Here is a 23,817-nt window from a genome sequence, read left to right on the forward strand (position 1 = left end):
TAAGGTGCCACAAGTACTCCTCGTTCTTTTTGCTGATACAGACTAACACGGCTGCTACTCTGAAACCAGGAAGCAAGTAGGCTACCTAGTGGAACAGTGGCTGCACCACATGCACTGAGCAGATCTTGCTCTGCTACAACTTGTGTTACAGTAAAATGTTCACAAGGGGGGTAAAAAGTAGGGGTAAAGATGTTAAGGCCCAGGACTCCAAACGTCATACTGACAAAATGATTGTTATGCAGCCATTTAGTTGTTAATTCACCTCCAGACCAGGAATAATATATCATACCTCTAGGACTGATTGAGAGAAGTTCTCAATCCCATGGCCTTGCAGGCTCTAGATCTGCTGGTATTGCCTCTGAGTCCTAGAATAGCTTTTTTTTTTTTTTTTTTTTTTAAAGTCACTTACTGAATGTGGTAAGCATTGCCTCCTCTCAGGAGTTCCTACTGATGTAGCCTTGCTGAACTGGCCATGTGATATCAGAGCTTCTTAGTAGTATTTTTTTAATTGTATTGGGATGGGGTCAGGGTTGCTTTTAGCTGACGGTTTTAGGAGTTCACCTTTCTAGAGAATCTGATAACACTCTGTCTCTTCTTCAAAAATAAATCAATGAGATAGCCTGGAAGAAAGGTTACCAGCCTCCTTCTTACATTTTTATAACTACTGTACAGTATAACTAGTTAATAAAAAAGACACTTAAAATCCATCATTTTTAAAAGTCAGAAACCCCCCCTAAAGTTTTAAGGAAAAGTAAATAGTAAAACTTAGTTTACTGAAGTCTATTCAGCTAACCATATTGTAAACCTTATGGTTAACATTTGTATAACCCATAATCACGCCTTTTTTTTTTTTTTACTGACAGGCAGTTGGAGCTTCTCTTGACTCTATTTATATGATTGGAGTTAGCCTTGGGGCTCATATAGCTGGATTTGTTGGAGAGATGTATAACGGTAAACTTGGCAGAATTACAGGTAAGACTTTTAAATCTGCCACCCCCATTCTAGTTTATCTTCCATCATTGTCTGAGTTAGCTGCATACCATATGGGTGCCAGCGTTGAAAAATCAACACATACGTCACGATTAAATTATTTAGTAAGACAATGGATCAAATGCATCCTTGATATAAATCCAGAGATTAATTTGACCCAATATAACAGTAGCATAAACAGTATTTAGAAATATGTTAAATTTTTTTTTAATCCACTACAAAAATTCAGCCTAGGATTTAAGTCACTTTGGGGGAAAAAAAATTGTGACCAAAATGTTCAAACCTACCGGACTAAAGTTAGAATCCTAAATGGGAGTTGCAAGTGCCTAGCACCCTCGCAGATTGGGCCACTTGCTTTAGAGAAGCTTAAATATGGATTTACAAACCTAATTTTAGGCCTTAGGGCCTGATCAAGCATTGTATGTATTTCAGAATTCCTGTTGACTTCAGTGGGAGGTTTGGATGCATGTTAATATCAGTGGAATATGGGTGCATAAAAATACAGCACGGAGACCCTACATTTGAGGGATTTGTGGCAGAGATGAACAAAGCTAAGCCATTTAATTCACCAAGTTTCAAGAAACTAGCTTCTTCTGTTTTGATCCTTGGGTGTTCACACCTGTCATTCTCTGAATTTCAGATTCACAAATACTAAATTTCAAATGAAAACTCAGTCAAAACCTGACTAGTTTCACCTGGTTTTGCGCTAAAACTGTTTAACCACAAATTTCAGATAATTTCAAAACAAACCTATAAATGGGGCATGGCTCGTTTGGAACCAGGACCACTGCAAATGTTATACCATGTGCTTTTGGTGTCACTGTCTGGAATTTTTTGCCTGAAATACCCCACTCACTTAGCAGACATTGTTTCTGTTGGGAAAGAATAAAGTGGTTCTACTGACTTAGAACCATGGTGTAGATCAGTGGTTCTCAAACTAGGGCCTCCACTTGTTCAGGGAAAGCTGCTGGCAGGCCGGATCGGTTTGTTTACCTGCTGCATCTGCAGGTTTGGCTGATCGGGGCTCCCACTGGCCACGGTTTGCCACTCCAGTCCAATGGGGGCTGCAGAAAGGGCGGCCAGCACATCCCTCGGCTTGCGCAGTTTCCCGCAGCCCCCATTGGCCTGGAGCGGCGAACTGCAGCCAGTGGGAGCTGCGATCGGCTGAACCTGCGGACGCGGCAGGTAAACAAACCGGCCCAGCCCGCCAGGGACTTTCCCTGAACAAGTAGCGGCCCTAGTTCGAGAACCACTGGTGTCGGTGGCTTGTTACTCCCCTAGATAAAAGTGAGGTGGGAGTGGCTCTTTGGGTGGAGAGAATCTAGGATGTGGACTGAGCAGCCCTGTAGTAGGAACCCTAGGAGATACTAAGTCTGGAGTGAAGGCTTGAACTGCATTGTTAATTTATTAATATAGACAAACCCAGAAAGGGATGAGTCTTTGTGCGTGAACTATGTGTTAAAGTAGATTGTCAAGGCATCTATTCAAACATGGGTGTTGGCGGGATCTCACAAGAAATTTTTTGAGGTCTCAGAGTGCAGCCTGTTATACCACCTGTTATACCCATAAAATAAAAACCAGCAGGATCTTATTAAAGGGACAAGGCAAAATGCCACATTTATTGTAAACAGAATAATAAAAAGAAATATATATAAAACTCACACTGTTATATTGTTACTTATTCCTTACTTAACTATATTTTCATTCATTCATTCATTCATTCATACCAGTTCTGCATAGGGGTTATAGTTACCAGCCTAGAAGTTGCTCGTGACAGAGTACTGGCCAGGTAGCCTGTACACGAGAGTGGAGCCGAGTCCGTGTCAGATGCGCATCCGATGCTCCTGAAGTGTAGTGGCAGAACTGGAGACTCAAAGTTCTCACTTTCTAGAGTCCATTTTTATAGGAATTCCTTCCTATGCCAATCTATGGGAATTGCTTCATCATGCTGTTGCTGAATCAATCAGCAGATAGCACATTCCTGACGGCTCCGTGCTGCTAGATGTTATCTTGTTCTTTGGTTCTCCCATTCTTGAGGCTGTTGGGTGGATTCCAGTCTGCCCTCCGGGGGGTCCTCTGGTTATTTCCACTTGACACCTTCTTCAGCCGATGGACACTGGATTCTTAGGCTGGCACCTCCCTGATCATTCAGTTATTATCCACACCAAGCATCCATCCACATCCATCCTCTATCTCTATTTTAATCAAAATTGTTAGTACAACAAAAGGGCGGGGAGTCTCTGGGTGCTGTTTCTGTTGTTACAGAGTATTGCTCTGAGTCTCTCTCTGTGTGAATTGCTTTGAGAACAGACTCTGTCTTAGAATGTACTAACGCAATTAGCAGCTTGCAAGTTTCACACATAGAGGGAGAGAAACAGTACCAAAAACCAAGAGACCTCTTAATTAGTAATACCCTGGAATTTAAACTATGGGGAATCAAATTCATTTGTGATTTTAATACAGAACTTCTTTAATATAATTCAACACACCAACTCTTGCTGGTGGCCACTCTGACAATTTTTCCTAAAATATTTAATTAACTTAAGGAAAAACAGATAAATATGGACATATACACATCCAAATCATTGTAATTTATTTATGTAAGTTTTTATTGCATACTCAGTAATAATAATGTACAGTTGCCTTATTTTTTACTGGACCCAAACAGAATAGAAACAAATAATGTACTTTGCATATTCTTGTCTTTTGTTGTTGTTGTTGTTTCTTTTGTTTTTTTGATTGCCTTATTTTTTAGACTTGCTAGTAAGTAAGTCTGTTTCTATGAAAAGTGATATTTGTAGATTTATTAACACTGCTTCCCCCCACCCCCGCATCACCACCCAGGAGGCTGTGGCCACACAAAAAGCCTCTGGTGGCCGCATGCAGCCATGGTGGCCACATTTGAGAAAAAATTAGATTAAAAATTATTATTGAAATAGAGCCCTAGAAAAATAATGCCCACATGATCCTTCTTTTCTTTCAGGTCTTGACCCAGCTGGCCCTTTATTCAGTGGGAAACCACCAAGTGAGAGATTGGATCATACAGATGCACAGTTTGTTGATGTCATTCATACTGATATGGATGGTAATGACATAGCTTATACTTTCCTGTTTGAGTTTAGGAGGAAATATACAACCTGGAATGCAGGAGTAGGAAAGAGGAGGGGAGAAAGTCAATTAGTAGCATCTAAGTAATGTTGTTCTGGTTCATACTGATAAACAGGAGCAGTTCTGAGTTGTTGCTATCGAAGGGTCTGATCCCATTGTACTCAATGGGAGTCTTTCCATTGACTTCAGTGGCATTAAATAAGTCCCTATGTGCCTGTTCAAACTGAAAATGGAATATGGCCTTTTACTAATGATATTTAGAGATGAAGGGCCCAATCCTTCTGTTCTTATATGAAGGGTTTGGTTGTCATCAATTGGACTATTTTGAGCGACCTAAGGGTTTCAGCTCTAGATCCAAAACTAATTAGTATCAGGACTTTTTTAATTTAAAAAATCAACAAAGGTGTAGGTTGATTCCCTCCCACACAACTCTCCTTTTGTTCATGGGACACTGAGAAGTAGACTATTTTCCAGTAATTTATGTCTATATTGTTCCAGTAAATGCACTTTGAAGGAAGAAGAATTCATGCAGTCTCCCCAGGATATCAAAATATGTGTAAATGTAATGGGTCAATTCACACTGTGTTCTTTGTAGGTTCTCTTAGTTAAGCATTAAGATAATTTGTACAATACTCACATCATGTCCATATACATACGAGAATTGTGAACACTTTAATACCACAGGACCAAATTCTTCTGTCAGATAGGCAACTACCACTCCTTTTGACTTCTGTGGAGGATGGTCTTTAACTGAGGATGGATTTAGAGCCATTATTGAGAATCCTGAGCAGAACCACATTAGTGTAATGCTGAAATCAAGATTTTTATTATACAAAAATCAAGAAAGTCAGTTAGGATTCCCACAGCACCATAAGCCTGCCAAAGAATAATTAGTTCTGATGATTTTTAAAAGCACAGAAAATCTTGCATCTCTGTGCTTTGGTCATATGTATCACAATAAGGTCTCTAAATAATAATATTAACAGTTAACATTAATGTATTGACTTACATATTAAGGCATATTTAAACATTAATCTTTAAAACACCTTGATGTTATAAACAAAGCTCATATGCAGTAAAATGAATAAGTATAGTAGAACCTTAGCGTTATGAACACCTCAGGAATGGAGGTTGTTCGTAACTCTGAAATGTTTGTAAATCTGAAGAAAATGTTATGGTGGTTCTTTCAAAAGTTTATAACTGAACATTGAGTTAATACAGCTTCGAAACCTTACTATGCAGAAGAAAACCAACTTTCCCTTTATATTTTTAGTAGTTTACTTTTAACTTTTTTTTTTTTTTGACTCTGCCGCTGCCTGATTGTGTACTTTCAATTTCAAATGAAGTGTGTGGTTGACCAGTCAGTTCAGAACTCTGGTGTTCATAACTCTGCGGTTTTACTGTATATATGTATGTTTAAGGTATATGGATCTAATCCAAAGCCCACTAAAATCAGTGAGAGTCTTTGGGGGGGGGATAGGAAGACTGGAAAGCAGTTCCTTTCCATTCTGCTACATTGTATTGTAGTCTGCTAGTTTGTCTCAGGGCTCAGTGTTGTGAGCATAGAATGAAAAACCCTAATTAAACTAACATGGGTGCAGAATTTTGATTGCTGAGGCGAACCAGAGCTCTGAATTTCCTGACCTTTGTGCAATTAAATCTCAGCCACAACACTACGTAAACATAGGGCTCTAGTCTTCTTTTATTCCATGCATGGCAATCTCATTGGTGTCAATGGGAGTTGTCAAGGCTGATTCCCCAGTCTGGTACTTCGAGTGCAGAAGATGGGGGCCCGCAAGGATTCTAAAAATTAATACTGACCAGTCCGGGCTTGTGTTAAACTCTCAAGGTTACAGCTTCTCTCTGATCTTGGATGGGTAGATGCTGCTACCACCCAACTGCAAACAAAACCCTTTTTGGAACCCAGGGAAGGAGCACTTGGGAATTCCTTCCTGTGGAGTACTCTCAAGCCCTTTCGCCCCCCCTCCCCTCCAGGGAAGAGATGAGAAAGAAAACAAAGGAAATCAGCCATTGCCACCAACTAATTAAACAACATATGCACAAACCTGTTAGGACACAAAAATCCAATCCTGTTCTTTAAAAAAAGGTAAATTTTATTAAAAACAAAAAAGAAAGAAAATACACTTGGAATTTAGGCTTTTTGCTAGATTAAAAAAAACAATTAGAAGGATTAAGCATCAAGATAGCTCTCTTGAGGTCCAGTTTAAAGGTTACAAGCAAAATAAAAGCTCCTGGGGTTAGCACAAGAGTCCACAAGCCATAAAGAAATAACAGAGATAAACCTAATCACATCTTCCTGGACATTTTCTGATCTACTTACATATCTGGGGTTTCAAATGAGTAGTTTTTAGGTATGATCTGGTGATTTTCATACCTGGCCCGCAGCTTTTTACAACATAGCTCCAGCCCTGTCTCTGCTCTGTCCCCTCTCTTCAGAGAACAACCACAGACAGACAAAGGGGAAATTTTTTCCCAATTTTAAGAAGTTCTAGCCTTCCCATTGGCTATTTTGGTCAGGTGCCCACTCTCTTCCTTTTACCTATGGACTTTTTTTTAACTCTTTACAGGTAAAGCAAGTAGAGAACAGCTACTAACAGGGATTTTATAGCTAACTGGCTGGATGGATGTCCATAAAAGGGAGCTACACCCTCCTTTATTTATCACAGGAGTACTGTGCAAATATCTGATTAGAATATAGCCCACTGATTTTTGCATATCATTACTTTTGTTTTTAGAGAAAATAACATGATTAGAAGAAAAAAAAAAGAGTGCAACTAGAAAAAAGGAACATATTCAGAGGGGTAGCCGTGTTAGTCTGTATCAGCAAAACCAAGGAGGAGTCCTTGTGGCACCTTAGAAACTAACAAATTTATTTGGGCATAAGCTTTTGTGGTTATTTATTAGTGTTATTTAAAGCTCATGCCCAAATAAATTTGTTAGTCTCTTAGGTGACACAAGGACTCCTCCTTGTTTTTGCGGAACATATTCAGTTTATCTCAATAGGAGAGGTATGTACGGAACAATAGGAAAATAAGCTCCAGAAACTTTTATTTACCTTTAAGCCTTATTAAACATTATTGTGCAATTATAAATTATAATTTGAAAAATCATTGATGTACTTTATTACCTCAGATGTTTTTACTTTAGTTTTCGGCTACAGGGAACCTTTAGGAAATATTGATTTCTATCCAAATGGAGGAGAAGATCAGCCTGGCTGTCCACAAACACCGTTTAGTGGTAAATAAAGATATGTTCATCTTAATTCAGAAAAGAGCATGGCAGAAGATGTATACAGTTACTCAACTAAGGTTTGGTAAGGCAAAACTGAACTCAGGGGGGTTTGCATGTGTAAGCAGTGTCAGGATGAGCTCCACCCTGACATCTGGTGGTGAGGTGTGGCAAGTTGTGGAAAAGAACTTCAGGGGCCGATCTCATTTGCATAGGCACACCCACCCCGCCTAGAATGAGGCCATAGCTGCCCAAATGGTCACTTTGGCTGCTGTGGGATCCCCAGTGTCTCTGTTATTGGGGCAGGAAGAATAAATTGTTATTACCCTGATTATGGGAACTGTGCTTGGAACTGTACTTGGCCTTTTGTTATGATGGAGGGACTCACCATCAACTAAGTAGCACTCGCTAGGCAAGGGTCATAGGTTTTAAAACTCTGTGAATTGAGATAGGTTGGGGACAAGTATTAATACTTGGTGGTATAGGCCCCTTGGTGAGGGCCTTACATGCTAATTGCACTTCCTCCATTCTCCACTGTGGAATATCAGAGCTAATTTTGATTCCATTAGGAGTCTAGTTACAGGCTGCTAAGCTCACTTTGGGCTAATGGTGCACCAGCACTGAGGCTCCCCTACTACAAGCTGAATTCACCAAAGAGCTGAACTGACTAAGAGCTGAAATCACTGAGTGTTGTGTTAAGTAGTGGGGGAGCCTGAAGATATATTGTGGAGCAGTTTGCGGGATGGCTGGAGTGCCTTGTGGACAGGCTGGTGGAGCAGTTCGTAGGACAGCGGGAGCTGCTGGTGGGACGCGGAGCAGTTTGTGGGACGGCGGGAGCTGCTTGTGGGCCACGGAGCGGAGCTGAGCGAAGGAGTTTGTGGGGCGGCTGGCGGAGTGGAGCGAAGCGAAGCGAAGGCCTATGGAGCTGTGGGGCCGTCAGCTTCAGATCATGTAAGGTGCCTCTTACCCCCGTCCCATCTCCACCCAGGTTGGGAGGTAAAGCTCCGCGGATAAACTTTCGAACTCTGGGGCTGCCCTGACCAGGGACAGAGACTTTTGGGTCATTGGACTTTTGGGACTTTGGGTGATTTGGGGTTGCTGGACTCAAGAACCAAAGGGAAAGGGGCATGCCCCAATTTGCTTGGGGTGGGGTTTTTTTGCTCATGGGTTGTGTTATGAATCCTGTTGGTGGTGTTTCCCCAACATAATGCCACATTGTTTCTCTCTGTTATTAAAAGGCTTTTTGCTACACTCAGACTATGTGCTTGCGAGAGGGGAAGTATTGCCTCTTGGAGGCGCCCAGCGGGGGTGGTATATATTTGTCCCAGGTCACTGGGTGGGGGCTCAAGCCGGTTTGCATTGTGTTATTGGAATGGATCCCCTAGATATTGAACCTGGCCCTTGTTGCTGCCAACTCTGATGGGCAGAAGGGTTACACATGTATAGAACTGTTCTGATGGCTGAGCCCAGTGTATTCTTTTTCTTTCCCACTCTGCTATTGGATGAATGAGAATTAGTCCATGCACACTGCTACCTAGAGTTTGACGAAAAAGCTCTCTGTGAGCAGATAGAAGAGGCTTCTCAGACCAAAATACCTGCTGTATCTTATTACTTACCATATATACGTGTGTGTAAGATGCTTGCTATCTTTGTATATGTAGTCATGACAGGGGAGGAATGAGAGGCTGGGGGTCCAGCAGTTGTACAACATCCTTCTCTCAAGGAGTTTACATTGAAAAGGTGATATAGTATTACAGGCTGCAGCTGTATTGCCTTTCCACAGACCCCTTCTGCAGTGGGGACCGCCCATTAAGAGGGATGTCTGTTGGGCAGCTGTGACCAGGAAGAGTTCCTGGTAGAATGGCTACAGCAGAGCCCCACTGCCAAGGGCCATGTGTAACCACAAGGGGCCAGAACTGCTGTGGTGGGCCCTGTGTGGGTGGCTCTGGATGCTTGAGAATCCCTTAGGATTCCCAGGCATCTGCAGTGTTATGGAAAAGTCCTACAGCCTAGTTTTTGGGGAGAGAGGAATTTTGCCCCTGTGACAAGTTTCAATCGGTCCACCGAGCCGCTAGGGGGCGATGGAGAGCTAGGGTCCCACGGGCAGGCCTTAGTCACACCTTTCGGGCGCTGGGGAATTAGCAGAAAAGGTATGCCGGCACGAGTCTGTAGCGCGCCCCTCGGGCAGGGGAGCGCTGATACGGGTTTGTAGCGTGCGATTCTGCTACCCAAGGCAGGTTGGCCGGGGTAGGGGAACGCAGGCCCACCCAACTCCACTGCGTTCCAGCCCAGGGCCCTGGCAGTGGCGGGAGGCGAAGGTCCCGCCGCTGGGTCAGCAGGGAACCATCCATGCCCGCTGACCAAATACACCCACCCCACGGTGCAGTTCTGCCCCTGGACTACTTCCTACCCGGTCTCTCAAGCGGGCCTCTCTGGTCCCTCCAGCTCGTCCGTGTATTCAGCTGCTGGCAGCTCCAGTTCCCCCTCTGTGTCGGGCTCTCACTGGCCCTGGTTACAGCCGGGCCTCTCCAGGTCCTCCGGGTACTCAGCGGCTGGCAGTCCTGGTCGCCACAGGCCTTCCTCCCGGTCAGGTTCCTCCTGGCCCAGGGCCTCCCCTGGGTCGGCAGCAGGGTCTGGAGGGAGCAGCCTGTGTCTGTCTCCCTCCCTGATGCTCTTCTCACTGGGCAAAGGGCCCCACCCTTTGTACTTCCTGACCCACCCCTCCCCTTCTGGGGATTGGTATAAACTTGGTCTGGCTCCGCCCACTCAGGCTGAGAGGGTGGCTCTTTACCCTCTGCTTCGGAGGGAAGCCACCCTGGCTCCCTACATACCCCACCCCTCAAATCCAGCTCCCGACCTTCGGAGCTGGCGTCTTCACCCTCTCCGAGGCGGGATAGGAAATCCGCATTGGCATTGTCCCGTCCCGCCCGATGGTGAATCGTGAAGGCATAGGGCTGCAGAGCTAGATACCACCGCATCAGACTGGGATTATTGTCCTTCAACTTATTAAGCCACTTCAGGGGTGCGTGGTCTGTAACCAGTATAAAGGGGGCACCGAGGATGTAGTAGCAGAGAGCATCGACTGCCCACTTAACTGCTAGGGCCTCCTTCTCCACGATGGAGTAATTCCGTTCTCTGGGGAACAGCTTCCGACTGAGGTAAACAATAGGGTGTTCCTCCCCGTCCACCTCCTGTGAGAGGACTGCCCCAAGGCTTACACCTGAGGCATCAATCTGAACGATGAAGTCACGATGGAAGTCAGGGCTGAAGAGTACTGGATCGCTACACAGCCGCTCTTTGATCATTCGAAAGGCCGTCTCGCACTCGTCGGACCAATGCACCTGGCGGGGGCTGTGCTTGGTCAGGAGCTCCGTTAGCGGGGCTGTAACGCTTGCGAAGTGGGGTACAAACCGCCGGTAATAACCAGCTAAGCCCAAGAATTGACGCACCTGCCTCTTTGTGGTCGGCGTCGGATATTCCTGGAGTGCTTGGACTTTCCTGATGAGGGGGCGGGTCCGTCCCCGGCCCAAGGTGTACCCCAGGTAAGTGGTTTCCTCCCACCCAATTCGACATTTTTTTGGATTGGCCGTAAACCTGGCTGCGCGGAGGTCCCGGAGGACTAACACGACTTGGTTAAGATGTTCCTCCCAGTTATTGCCATAGATGACCATATTGTCCAGGTAGGCCGCAACGTACTTTGTGTGTGGTTGCAACAAACGCTGGAAGGTTGCCGGGGCCCCATGGAGGCCGAAAGGCATCCGGGTGAAATGGTACAACCCTGAAGGGGTGGCAAACGTGGTCTTCTCCTTGGACCTGGGATCCAAGGGGATCTGCCAGTACCCCTTGGTGAGATCTAAAGTGATGATATAACAGGCCTCCCTGAGCCGGTCAAGGAGGTCATTGACTTGGGGCATCGGATAGGTGTCAAATTTTGAAATGGCGTTTACCCTTCAGAAGTCAATGCAAAACCGCCGGCTCCCATCCGGCTTTGGTACAAGGACGACGGGACTCCGCCACTTGCTCTGGGAGCGCTCAATCACACCCAGATCCAACATCGCCTGGACTTTCTCCTCTACAGCCTCCCGCATTTGTCTAGGCAATGGCCGGGTTGTCTCTCGGGCCACCACCCTGGGTTCAGTCTGGATCACATGGAAGGTGAGCATAGTCCGCCTGGGTTTCGTGGTGAATGTCTTGGGGAATGCCCTTACTAAGCAGAGTGCCTGTTCTTGCTGCTCGACTGTGAGTGTCTCTGCTTGCTGGGGCTCACCATTATCCGACTCCTCGGGCGGTTGGGGCCCCAAGTCTGGTTTGGGGGGGTACGGGGCAACTAGGAGTCCTTCCCAATCCTGCCAGGGTTTTAAGAGGTTTACATGATAAATCTGTTTTTCCTTATAGTGACCAGGTTGCCGAATTTCGTAGGTGACAGGCCCTACCCGGCAGAGGACCTCATACGGACCCTGCCAGTGGGCAAAAAGCTTGATTCCTCCAAGGGGAGCAGGAGGAGTACTCGGTCCCCTGGCACAAATGATCGAGCCTGGGCACCCCGATTGTAGTGCTGCTCCTGGGCTCTTTGGGCGGTGTTTAAGTTCTCCCTTGCGAGCTCGCCCACCCGCACCAGCCGCCCCTGCAGTTGTAAGACATATTTTAAGAGACCCTGTGTTGCGGACGGGTTGTGTTCCCAAGTCTCCTTCAAGAGGTCCAACACCCCGCGGGGTCGCCGCCCATAGAGAAGCTCAAATGGGGAGAACTTCGTGGACGCCTGTGGGACTTCTCAAATTGCCAGTAGTAAAGGAGGGAGCAGCTGGTCCCACTGGCGGAGGTCCTGGGTGGGGAAACGCCGCAACATTCCCTTCAGGGGCTGGTTAACCAGTTAACCAGATAAACCGTTCAACCAGTCCGTCAGTCTGGGGATGGTAGACCAAGGTCTGCAATTTCTTAATCCCCAATATGGCACATACCTGACGGACCAGCTTAGAAGTGAAGTTACTCACTGATCAAGGGACCATCTCCCGTGGGAGGCCCACCCTTGCGAAGATCTTCACAAGCTCCGCAGCGATAGTGCGGGCGGTGATACTTCTTAAGGGGACGGCCTTGGGGAAGCGGGTGGCATAGTCCATTAGGACAAGGATGTATTGATGGCCTGCCTTACGTTTTGGAAAAGGCCCGACCAGATCAATTGCTACCCGCTCAAATGGTACACCTACGACTGGTAAAGGGACCAGGGGGTCCTTCTGTACCCCTGCCAGGGCTGCATGTTGGCAGTCCAGGCACGACACACAGTAATCCTTCACCTCACAATGGACGCCGGGCCAGAAGAACCTGGCCAGGACCCTGGCCACAGTTTTTTCCTCCCTAAATGGCCTGCAGCCAGGATGTCATGTGCAAGCTTCAGGACAGCCCGACAATGAATGCGGGGGACCACGAGTTGGGTCCGGACCTCTTAGGTCTGGGGGTCTCGGTCAAGGTGGTAGAGCCGCTCGTGGTTGAGTTCAAACCTAGGCCATTGGGTGGTGCGCCGCGCCTCCACGACCTCACCATCCACCCGGACCAGCTGCTCATAGGCAAACCGGAGTGTAGGGTCCTCCCTTTGATCTCGGCTAAAGTCCACCAGGTCAGGAGGGGGACCAGCCATTGCCAGGCCATCCTGCCTGGGGGTGGGACCTTGGTCAGCTCCTGGGTCGGACCTCGAGTCGGGTCCTGTCTTCCTCTCAGGCGGAGCTCCCTTGAACACCTCTTTGGTGGGTAGGGGTTGGAGCACCTCTATGAAGTCTGGCCAGTCGTGGCCCAGAATCACTGGATAGGCGAGGGATGACGCCACTGCCACGTTCATTAACTGAGGTGCTCCGTTCACTGTGATGGGGACCTGAACTGTGGGGTACGATTTTACGTCTCCGTGGATGCACTGAATCCGTACTTCCCCAATGGTCCGCTCGGTGTCCGAGAAGAGCTCCTGGTGGACAAGGGTCTGCCCACAGCCCGAATCAACTAGACCAACCACGTGGATCCCGGCGACTTCCATGGGAGCTGTCAGTTTGGCCACAGAGGGCGGACGGGCCCGTCGCTCCCCGGTGCACACCAGGCCAAAGTTGCAGTCCATCGCAGGACAGCCCCATTGCAGATGACCGTACTTGCCACATCGAAAGCAAGGTCCTACCTCTGGGGAAACCGGTGCACCGGTGGGGCTGTAGACTTGGCCCGGTGGTTGGGTTAAGCATCTAGGGGCGGAGCGCAGTGAGGACTCGGGGCGTTGGGGAAAATCGGTCCTGCCGCCATCTGGTCGTCAGGTATGGTGGGGTGCGTTGGTCTGGGAGGTGGGCCCCCCTCCTTTCAAGTTTCTGTGCATTGGGTTCAGGGTTTGGGGGGCAGGCGGCCGGTCCTATCAGGGCCTCTGCCTCAAGAAAGTCCTCCATAAGCCCGATGGCTGCGCTCAGACTTTGTGGCCGGTGCCGCAACACCCAAGCCCTCCCCTGGGTCGGGTGGATGTACACAAATTGTTCGAGGATGACCTGTTCAGTCACCTCAGCTGCTGTTCGACGCTCGGGTTGTAGCCATTGGCTACCTGCGTCCTTCAATTCCTGGGCCATGGCCTGGGGTCTGGCGCCCAGTGGGTAGACCTTTTCCCAAAACCTTTGCCGAAAAGTCTCAGGGGTAACGTTGAAGGCATCCGAGATAGCCGTTTTCACTTGAGCATAAATGTGGGCCTCATCATCTGCGAGCCCACGGTAAGCCTTCTGGGCCAGCCCCGTCAGGTATGGGGCGAGGAGGGTCGCCCATTGGTCAGGTGCTGGGCCCCCAGGGTTTGAAGTAACTGCTGCTGGTGGGCACCCAGCTGCTGTACGAGTTGGTGCTGCTGCTGTTGCTGGCTCTCAGCCAGGAACTTGATAAGCCTTTCCATCTCCATCTTTCCAGTAGGGGAGCTTCAGAGGCCCCCTCACGCTAACCCCTTGCTGCAGGGATAGGGATCACTGCCCACATTCTCCACCACTTGTGACAAGTTTCAATCGGTCCTCCGAGCCGCTAGGGGGCGATGGAGAACTAGGGTCCCACAGGCAGGCCTTAGTCACACCTTTTGGGCGCTGGGGAATTAGCAGAAAAGTGTGCCGGCCAGAGTCCGTAGCGCGCCCCTCAAGCCCTGGGGCGCGCCGGCACGAGTCTGCAGCACGCCCCTTAGGCAGGGGAGCGCTGGCACGAGTCTGTAGCGTGCGATTCTGCTACCCAAGGCAGGTTGGCCGGGGTAGGGGAACGCAGGCCCACCCACCTCCACTGCATTCCAGCCCAGGGCCCTGACAGTGGCGGGAGGCGAAGGTCCCGCCGCTGGGTCAGTGGGGGGAAATCCACACCCCGCTGACCAAGTACACCCACCCCCCGGTGCAGTTCTACCCGTGGACTACTTCCTACCCGGTCTCTCAATCAGGCCTCTCTGGTCCCTCCAGCTCATCCGGGTATTCAGCTGCTGGCAGCTCCAGCTCCCCCTCTGTGTCGGGCTCACGCTGGCCCGGGTTACAGCCTGGTCCCTCCAGGTCCTCTGGGTACTCAGCGGCTGGCAGTCCTGGTCGCTACAGGCCTTCCTCCCGGTCAGGTTCCTCCTGGCCCCGGGCCTCCCCTGCGTCGGCAGCAGGATTGCGAGGGAGCAGCCTGTGTCTGTCTCCCTTCCTGGTGCTCTCCTCACTGGACAAAGGGCCCCGCCCTTTGAACTTCCTGTCCCACCCCTCCCCTTCCGGGGATTGGCGTAAACTTGGTCTGGCCCCGCCCACTCAGGCTGAGAGGGTGGCTCTTTACCTCTGTTTCGGAGGGAAGCCACCCTGGCTCCCTACAGCCCCCCAGAAGAACAGCATGGGGGAAATCTTGATGAGGAGATGCTCCCAGAAGGTCTTTCTCCCTGAGAAAAGTGTCCATGGGAGGGACAATTTGACTTGGGCCCATGTTTAATCCCAATAACTCTGTAAATTTTGCAAGAGGGCTCTCTACAATACTTTTTCTATGTACATTGCCCCCTTGTTCAGCAATTGTATACTCTCGCTCCTCCTTAATTCCTCATCTTTTATTTTTGGATAGGTATAAATCCATTCCTCACCTTTGAAAGCTAGTAGCCAAATAAACCATAAGTCAATCTTCTCCCTCTGACTGATTAAAAAAAGGCAAAACCCTGAGCAGTAGGGAATAATGTAGTCATTAGAAAGAACTGAAATGGGATTATTTTGTTGTGTGTCTAATATTGTTTCTCTTTAGGAATAGATAATTCAGTGTATATTCCTTGCATATTTAATTTTTCTTTTTTAATTAAAGGATCTCAGTTTGTTAAATGTGACCATCAGAGATCTGTTTTATTGTTCCTGTCATCCCTGAGAGGGAGTTGCAACATAACAACATACCCTTGTGATTCATACTTGGATTATAAGAATGGAAAATGTGCCAACTGTGAAGCTTTTCAACCAATGCCTTGTCCAGTACTGGGTAAGAGTTACATGGTGGTGTCTGTTTTTTCAGCTGGAAGGGCCAAATAATGTATTGGTGACTTTTTCATAGCAGTCTCTTAATTGAAAATAGTTGTTTCTCAGGTATCTTAGACTTTGTATCCATATTGCAGCCTGCTGTAAATATTACTGGAGACATTGATAGGATCTGTTTCAGAGTAACAGCCGTGTTAGTCTGTATTCGCAGAAAGAAAAGGAGTACTTGTGGCACCTTAGAGACTAACCAATTTATTTGAGCATGAGCTTTCGTGAGCTACAGCTCACTTCATCGGATGCATACTGTGGAAACTGCAGCAGACTTTATATATACACAGAGATCATAAAACAATACCTCCTCCCACCCCACTGTCCTGCTGGTAATAGCTTATCTAAAGTGATCATCAAGTTGGGCCATTTCCAGCACAAATCCAGGTTTTCTCACTCTCCACCCTCCCCCCCCCCCCACAAACTCACTCTCCTGCTGGTAATAGCCCATCCAAAGTGACAACTCTCTACACAATGTGATAATCAAGGTGGGCCATTTCCTGCACAAATCCAGGTTCTCTCACCCCATCACCCCCCTCCAAAAACACACACACACAAACTCACTATCCTGCTGGTAATAGCTCATCCAAAGTGACCACTCTCCCTACAATGTGCATGATATTTTATTTGAGCATGAGCTTTCGTGAGCTAGGATCTGTGGAAGAGGGTTGCTTGCAGAACTACCTAGCATCTAAAAATAATCTAAAGTTTTAATGCTATGACTGCTTTTTTAAAGGCCTCTAAATTCATTGCAGGGGTTAAATCCATATAAACTGTCTTCACTGGACTTTCTAGTCCAAAACAGAGGCAGGCAACAAAAATAATTAGAATCATGTAGAAATTTAAGGTTAGGGAGAGATTGAAAAGATTGGGACAGTTTCATTTAGAGAGGAGATGAATAAGAGGGGCATGATGGAAATATGCAAAATAATGAATGGTAAAGAAGTTAAATCAGGAATGCTCATGTACCCTCTTTCATAGCACAAGAATAAGGAGACAATCAATGAGACTAACTGGCAAAAAATTAAAAAATGGGTAAAATGGAAATACTTTTTACATTGAGTCCAAGAGTTTAGTAGGATTCAGAGTGGATTAAACATTTATAAAATAAAATATCCACAAATACATTACACAGGATAAAAACCCCAACATTCTTAGGAAGCATATCAACCCTCATAATTCAGTGATAAGCTAATTGATCATTTATGGGAAGAATAGGAAGAAACTTTACCTATGGAACTTTTCCTTAGTTGTTCAGTAGGAGGTTTCTTACATCTTCCTCTGAAGTAGTTGGTAATGGCCACTTTTGGAATAAGATACTAGCAAGATGGTCCCCTGCTTTAATCCAGAATGACAATTCTTATGATCTTAGTATAGCAGGAGAAGTATGTTAAGTGGCCTACCGAAGACTGAAAGGACATATATTATCTGTTGGACTGGTTGGATGATTTCTATGTTTTCCAAACCAGTTTTCTTTCCCAGTTAATGCACTGAAAAATTAAGATAAAATGTATAACCTTCAGTAATTTTCTCTTTTGTATTTGTTGCTATTTTGCTTAATAATGTAATGTTGAATTTATAAAATTTGTATTTCAGGTTATTTTGCTGATAAATGGAAAAAATATTTAATCCAAAAAGACCCTCTCGAGACAAAGGCTTATTTTGATACCTCAGGCCAAGAACCGTTCTGCAGTAAGTGACTGACCATGCATTACTTTTTTACACTTACCAAACTTGTCATTGATTATTAACTGATCCAGAAAAGATGACATGTTCTTGATTAAATTTTTGAACATTGTTACTATATGACTTGTAAAATACTATAATAAAAAGAATCTAAACCATCAGTTAAGTGTCAGTATATAGAATGGGGAAAGGAGAGGGATGATCTGGCCAGAATAGAAAACAATGAGTGAGCTGAACAGGAAAGAGAAAGAAATGCGGCTGCACTGGATAATGGGGAAAGATGGACTGTCAGGAGGGAAAAGGGAGCCAGAGAGCTAGGCTAGTTAGTTAGAGAGGAGAGGCTGGGTGATAGAACTTGCTTGGGTGGGAAAGGAAGGAAACATGGCTGTACTGTACATATATAGTAATAAGCAAAACACATGTAGCGGAACAAGAAGCCCTGACATAACTGGGCACAGTAAAGTACTAATAAGCAAGAACCAACAGAGAAATTAGACCAATAAATCAGTCAGGAGAGCAGAGTAATTACTGAGTGAAGCCTATGGTAATCCCTAGGAATTTGAAAAGGAAACGGGTTACTGAGGAAACAAATAACCAAGAGAGACTACGAAATAAACAAAAGAGATCAATCAAACTAAAAACCTAAGACACACATAGGGAAAACAAACTTAAAACATTTATATGAAAGTGAGACTTGTTTTTTGAGCAAAGAATATTAAAAAAACAAAATAAACAAAACAGTTTTAATTGAATTTAGTGCTTAAAAAAAGTATAACAGCCCCAAATAGTTTCTTTTCCTCTGATTATCCACACAACAGGTACTGCATTGGCAGCAACAATGCAGTCCAATTTCCTCCAACATTCTGGCAATATACCTCAACTATTTTCTGGAAGTTTTACTTCCAGAGGTGACATGGTTGCTTTACAACATTCTCATTCACTCTCTCTGGAGGCTGCCAACAAAGATGGCAGTTAGAGTCTGACCTCTCATTCCTTTGTCAGGCAGAGCTCCCACTGAAGTGAATAGAGTTTTGGCTGAGCAATGGAATACAGGATCAAACTCTTAATACTAGTAGTGCTGGTTGTTCTGTGATGTGCATCTGTAATGAGGTATCCTGGCCCTTTAGGCCTAGAGGAGGCCAGAAAACCCTGTTGCAGGGACACTGGAACTAGAAAAGGAGCAGGTTGTGGTCAAAGCCAGAAGAGAGAGGAAGGAGTCCCAGGATGTTAGTAGTTGGATGGGGAAAACCCAGGACACTAAGGGTCTGGAATCAGGAGCCCTGTGGTATAGAGTGGGGCAGAGCGCCCCTGTCTCACCACAGACCCAGAGGAGCTCTCAGTAGGACAGCAGTATATATGCTGCCACCTCCCTCAGACGCTTGCAGCAGAGACGCTGGCAGGAGAAGGAAGTCAAAGCTAGAAGGCTGAGCTCCTAGTAGGAAAGACTGCAAGTGGCAGACTGATGAGGAAACAGACTGAGATAGAGGAAGAGCTCCAAATATGGTAAAAGAGCCAGAACAGAGTATGAACTTTTGGGTAGTGGTGAATGGTTTTATTCGTGGGGTTCTGAAGACTGTTGTTGGACTGTTTTTGTTAGTAAACAGGCCCCAAAGGGAGAGTGGGATTAGCCACAAAAAAGACTGGGTAAAGTTCATAAGGGGTTCAGAAGAGGGGAAAGAGAAACAGAGATGGAAAACAACCTTTGGGCCCGAGGGGGTGCTTAGGAGGTGACCAGTCCAGTGACAGGACCATTTCCTTCTAAGAACTGGGGGAAGCCACTGGCTCTATTCACATAACTCCGAATAGCCATCATATGGAAACTACTTTAATTAATAGCCTCTAGCTCTGATTTGAACTAGTAACCCAGAGAGAGATAATGAGTCATCATCCTCATCTAATGACTCACCCAATTTAATAGGGAGAGAACAGGGAATTATATTCATGATGTTAAGTTCAATCTTTGAATCTTATTATTTTCTGTTTCTATTTTGCAGTGTATTACTACTTTGTGGATTTTATTACTTGGAACAAAAGCATTAGGAGAGGTTTCATTAGAATTAAAATAACAGACAATGCTGGAAACACAACAGAATCAAAAATGAATAGGTAAGTCATATTTTACTCAACAGGTTTTGTATCTTTTATTTATCTAAAGTTGTCTTACCTTGCAGCAGAATCTACTGGGATAGATTTAAAAAAGAAGAAGAAAACCATTAAAAGTTCTGTTAATGCAAGTGCTGAGTTGGGTAAATATAGGACAGTCTTATGTAGTAGAGGATCATTTGAGGTTTGTTCTGTTTTCAGATAAAAATGAAAAGCCATACTATGTCTAGAAACTTATCATGGTCCCTTTCACTGACAGATCTAAAATAAAAATGGATGCCACTATCATATAGAGTCAAAATAATCCCAGAATAGTGAATTAACACATTGAGGCAGTGACTGCTTACCAGTTACATTAAAAAGTTACTGAGTAAACTGTTTGTAGCAGTCAGTTCAATAGCAAGCTGTTTATTATTGAAAGTAAAAAATGTTCTTAAAGAGTATTTACCATTATACATGCAACAACAGTGCTGAATTAAGGCATCAGCAGCTCAGATTTGTCTTGGCTTTCATAGATTTGTTAGAACCTGAAGACATTTTCATGTAATATGTGTATATAGGCTTTTTTCTCCTGCTATCTACATAGGTGTAAACTGGGAGTAACGTTGTTGAAGTCAGTGGAGTGACACTCATAAAACTAGTAAAAAGAAAAGGAGTACTTGTGGCACCTTAGAGACTAACAAATTTATTTGAGCATAAGCTTTCGTGAGCTACAGCTCACTTCATCGGATGCATTCAGTGGAAAAGCTAGTGTGAGCTCAGAATTATGTCCTATATAAGTGACTTATATTTACATATCTTATGTCTGACACTTATATAGTGTTTTCTCATCCAAAAATTGCAATGAACTTTATAAACATTAATTACTTTAATCTCTCAAGGTAGGTAAATAATTATTATATTCTCCATTTTGAAGGGGAGGAAACAGAAGCACAGAAATTATGATCCTGCTGTTCAGAATCACAGAGCATACACAAAAATGTACTAATATGTACCTAATTTGTGTGCACAATTGCCATGATAACATACATAAATTTATAATTGTACACCTAATGGCAAGTGAGACATGTAATTAGCCATTTTGTGTATGTAATTTTACAGTTTGTATGCTCATCTGTAGAAGTTGTCTATACATAGTAGGTACACCATGGGATATGTTTTATTGAAAGTGTAATTGCACATACCTGGTTTTGAAATTTAGTCCCTAAAAGAGTTGCCAAATGTCTTGCAGAAGTCTTTAGCAGAGGCAGAATAAAATCTAGGGGCCAGATTCTGGCTTTGGCTGCTCTGTACAGTGCATAGAGTATTAAGGGTGTGTGCATATTAAAAGGTGGTTTAAAGATCCTATTGCACCTCTGTGCAGGGTTGATGACCATGGACTAGGTTAAAGCAGCCTAAGGGATGCTCTAATGTACACCAATGAAAACTGACTCACTGATAACTCAGCCAGGGATCAGCATGGGACAGTGACATCTCGGTCATATCTCCTCTGGCCATACCTCTTTTTCTGATCCCTATGCTAGCTCTGTCCCACAGGAGAATCCTCCTTTACACTGGGGTGGTGGTCCCTGGTCAGTTACAGCAGGGTAAGAGCCAGTTTACACATGTAATGTGGTGTAAAGTAGATACATGTACCAGGGAATCTGGATTCAGATCTCCAGACTCCCAGTTCTGAACTTAACCACAAGTCAAGACATCTTACCAAGATTACTTTTTTAATAACAGTGAATCTGACTCAGACAACAATGTATTATACTTTCTCTCTAGTGAAGCTACTACATTTCAGCAGTATAGACAAGCCAGTATCTTTGTTGGATTTTATGAGGATTTTGACAAAATATCAAGAATTTCCTTGACTTATTCTACAAGGACTCTAATTGGCCCAAAATATAAGCTCAGGATTCTCCGAATGAGGCTAAGATCTATTACAAATCCAGCAAGGTAAGTGGATGGTTAATAAAAAGGATACTTGAAGATTAGATTGTTTGAGGTGTTTCTGGAAAAATATTTATTGTGCTGCTTGTGGAAATTTGTGTATAATGCATAGTCCTAAATACAAGCATATTGTTGTCACAACAAATTATATCCTTGTCTAAGACATAATTCATCCTGTGAAACAGTTGATTTGTGCATAAATATTAAGTACACACTCCATGTGTTAAGCATACATCCATTGTATATGCAAGTTCTGTGTACATGCTGCTTACTTTGGCAGGATACTGCCATCCTTATGCAAGCAGTCACAATTAGTTCAGAGGGACCACTCCTGTGAGTGAGTATGACCTGCATTTCTAAAGTTTGCAAGATTCAACCCTTTTCTGTAACAGACATTTTAAAACATTATTTCAGCATTTTTCTATCCTCAGCAGTTCTGTATATAGATTTTCTCACATGCATGTACAGAACAAACCTGTTGATTTCAATGTATCTCCATGTGTGAGTAAGCAAATAGGGTTTGCCCCTGTTAGGATTCTACAGTACAAGAGCAAAACATGTATGCTATGCTTACTGACACTGATAAGTATGTATGATTTCAGTTTTAATGCTTAAATGTCATTTCCTAAGCTCCTTTAACTATTAATGTATTAATCAGTTCATAAAGTTGACAGTATCCCAGTAGCCATTCTTAAAAGCTCCACAGATAACTGTACAGACACCATAACATTTAAACTTTGCCTTTCCGTCTTGTGAGAACAAACCATTCACTACAATGTTGGTAGGAGAATTTTACTTCACAATTTATCCTGCATTTAATGTAGCAATATTTTTGCATTTTAATGTATTCTGCACACAAATGCCAAGTGCAGCAAAGGCAGAATTTCAAACAAAATCTAATATGAGTTCTGACTCTAACAGAATGAGTACTGAATGGAAAATATATACCATTGGAATTATGAGTCACTGACAAAAGTAGACTATTATGAATTAATAACAGTCCTAAATAACATACAGCTAAGAAGTCAGAACCTTGCTAATTTACTTGGAATCCCATGGCAAATTACGCTGTGCTGTTTTTGTTCTGTGCCTCACAGGGTATGTCTACACTGCAATTAGACATCTGTGGTTGGCCTGTGCCAGTTGATTTGGGCTCGTGGAGCTCAGGCTAAGGGGCTGTTTAATTGTGGTGTGCCCAAGCTCTAGGACCCTGGGAGGTGGGAGGATTCCAAAGCTTGGGCTGCATCCCAACCCCATACATATACACCGCAATTAAACAACACCTTGGCTTGAGTCCCATGAGCCCTAGTAGCTGGTCTGGGCCAGCATGGTTGTCTAATTGCAGCGTAGACATACCCTTATAGGCACAAAACAAACCTTGCAGCCCACGAAAAGTAGGGACAAAGATAGCTTTAAGCCCCCTTTGTACCCTCCCAATTCCGTGCTGCTCTGAGGGCTGAACCCTGGGTGTAACAGCATACCTATGCTGCCTGCGGGTAGCGCTGGCTGTCCTGAACCACTCTAAGACACAGCACTATGGCCCTTCTCCAGCCCCTAGCATGCCCACAGAGTGGATCTTGTGGGGCAGTTTATGGCAGCGTAACCCAATTAGCGTGCTGGGGGAATTCTCCCATGGCTGGCTCTGGGGCTTTTGGAGCCTGGTATGGTATCACAACAGCATATGGAGGCTCTAGTGGGGACCAGAATTGCTAGTATTCTGCAGATGCATGGTATGCACAGAGGGCCAAGCCACTCTTTATCCCCAGTAGAGCTGACTGCCTGTGTGAGGAGTTGTAAGCTGCACTCCTTAAAAGAGTATGTCAGTGGGCTTGCTGCCTCTGGGTGCACCAAAGCTCTCCAGCCACCCAAAGCAGAATACCCTCGCTGCTCTTCTAGGGACAGTGTATACTGAGAAATGAGATGTAATCTGGGATTTTTAATGCACTGTAGCAGGGGCCACATGGAATGTTACTATGCAGCAAAATGGTGCAATATAGATTGATACCTTGCCTTGCCACTCAGTAATTTGCAATGTAGACAAGCCCTTAGGCTCCTAAGTCATCTAAGCACTTTCGAAAATTTTACCCTAGAACTCAGAATTCCGACTCCTAGACAATTTTTTCAGTACTAAACTATGCTGCCTCCTGCAACAAACTAGTACCACGACTATATCAAATAACGCAACTTTCTATTTCATCAGCAGCTTCGGGGAAATAAAATATGTCAAACAATATCTTGCACCATATAA

General features: G+C 45.0%; 1 protein-coding gene across 1 annotated transcript in view; it reads left to right on the top strand.

Annotated features, from left to right (window-relative positions):
* Positions 1 to 23,817, top strand: part of LIPI (lipase I) — a 39,769-nt gene that overhangs the window by 4,986 nt on the left and 10,966 nt on the right. The window contains exons 3-9 of the mRNA XM_077807277.1: positions 864 to 972; positions 3,974 to 4,075; positions 7,267 to 7,356; positions 15,634 to 15,801; positions 17,442 to 17,537; positions 19,526 to 19,637; positions 21,402 to 21,575. Coding sequence (XP_077663403.1) covers positions 864 to 972; positions 3,974 to 4,075; positions 7,267 to 7,356; positions 15,634 to 15,801; positions 17,442 to 17,537; positions 19,526 to 19,637; positions 21,402 to 21,575 — 851 coding nt within the window. The remainder of the gene's footprint in view (positions 1 to 863; positions 973 to 3,973; positions 4,076 to 7,266; positions 7,357 to 15,633; positions 15,802 to 17,441; positions 17,538 to 19,525; positions 19,638 to 21,401; positions 21,576 to 23,817) is intronic.

This window comes from Eretmochelys imbricata, chromosome 1 (genome assembly GCF_965152235.1).
Source record: "Eretmochelys imbricata isolate rEreImb1 chromosome 1, rEreImb1.hap1, whole genome shotgun sequence".
NCBI classification, from domain to species: domain Eukaryota; kingdom Metazoa; phylum Chordata; order Testudines; family Cheloniidae; genus Eretmochelys; species Eretmochelys imbricata.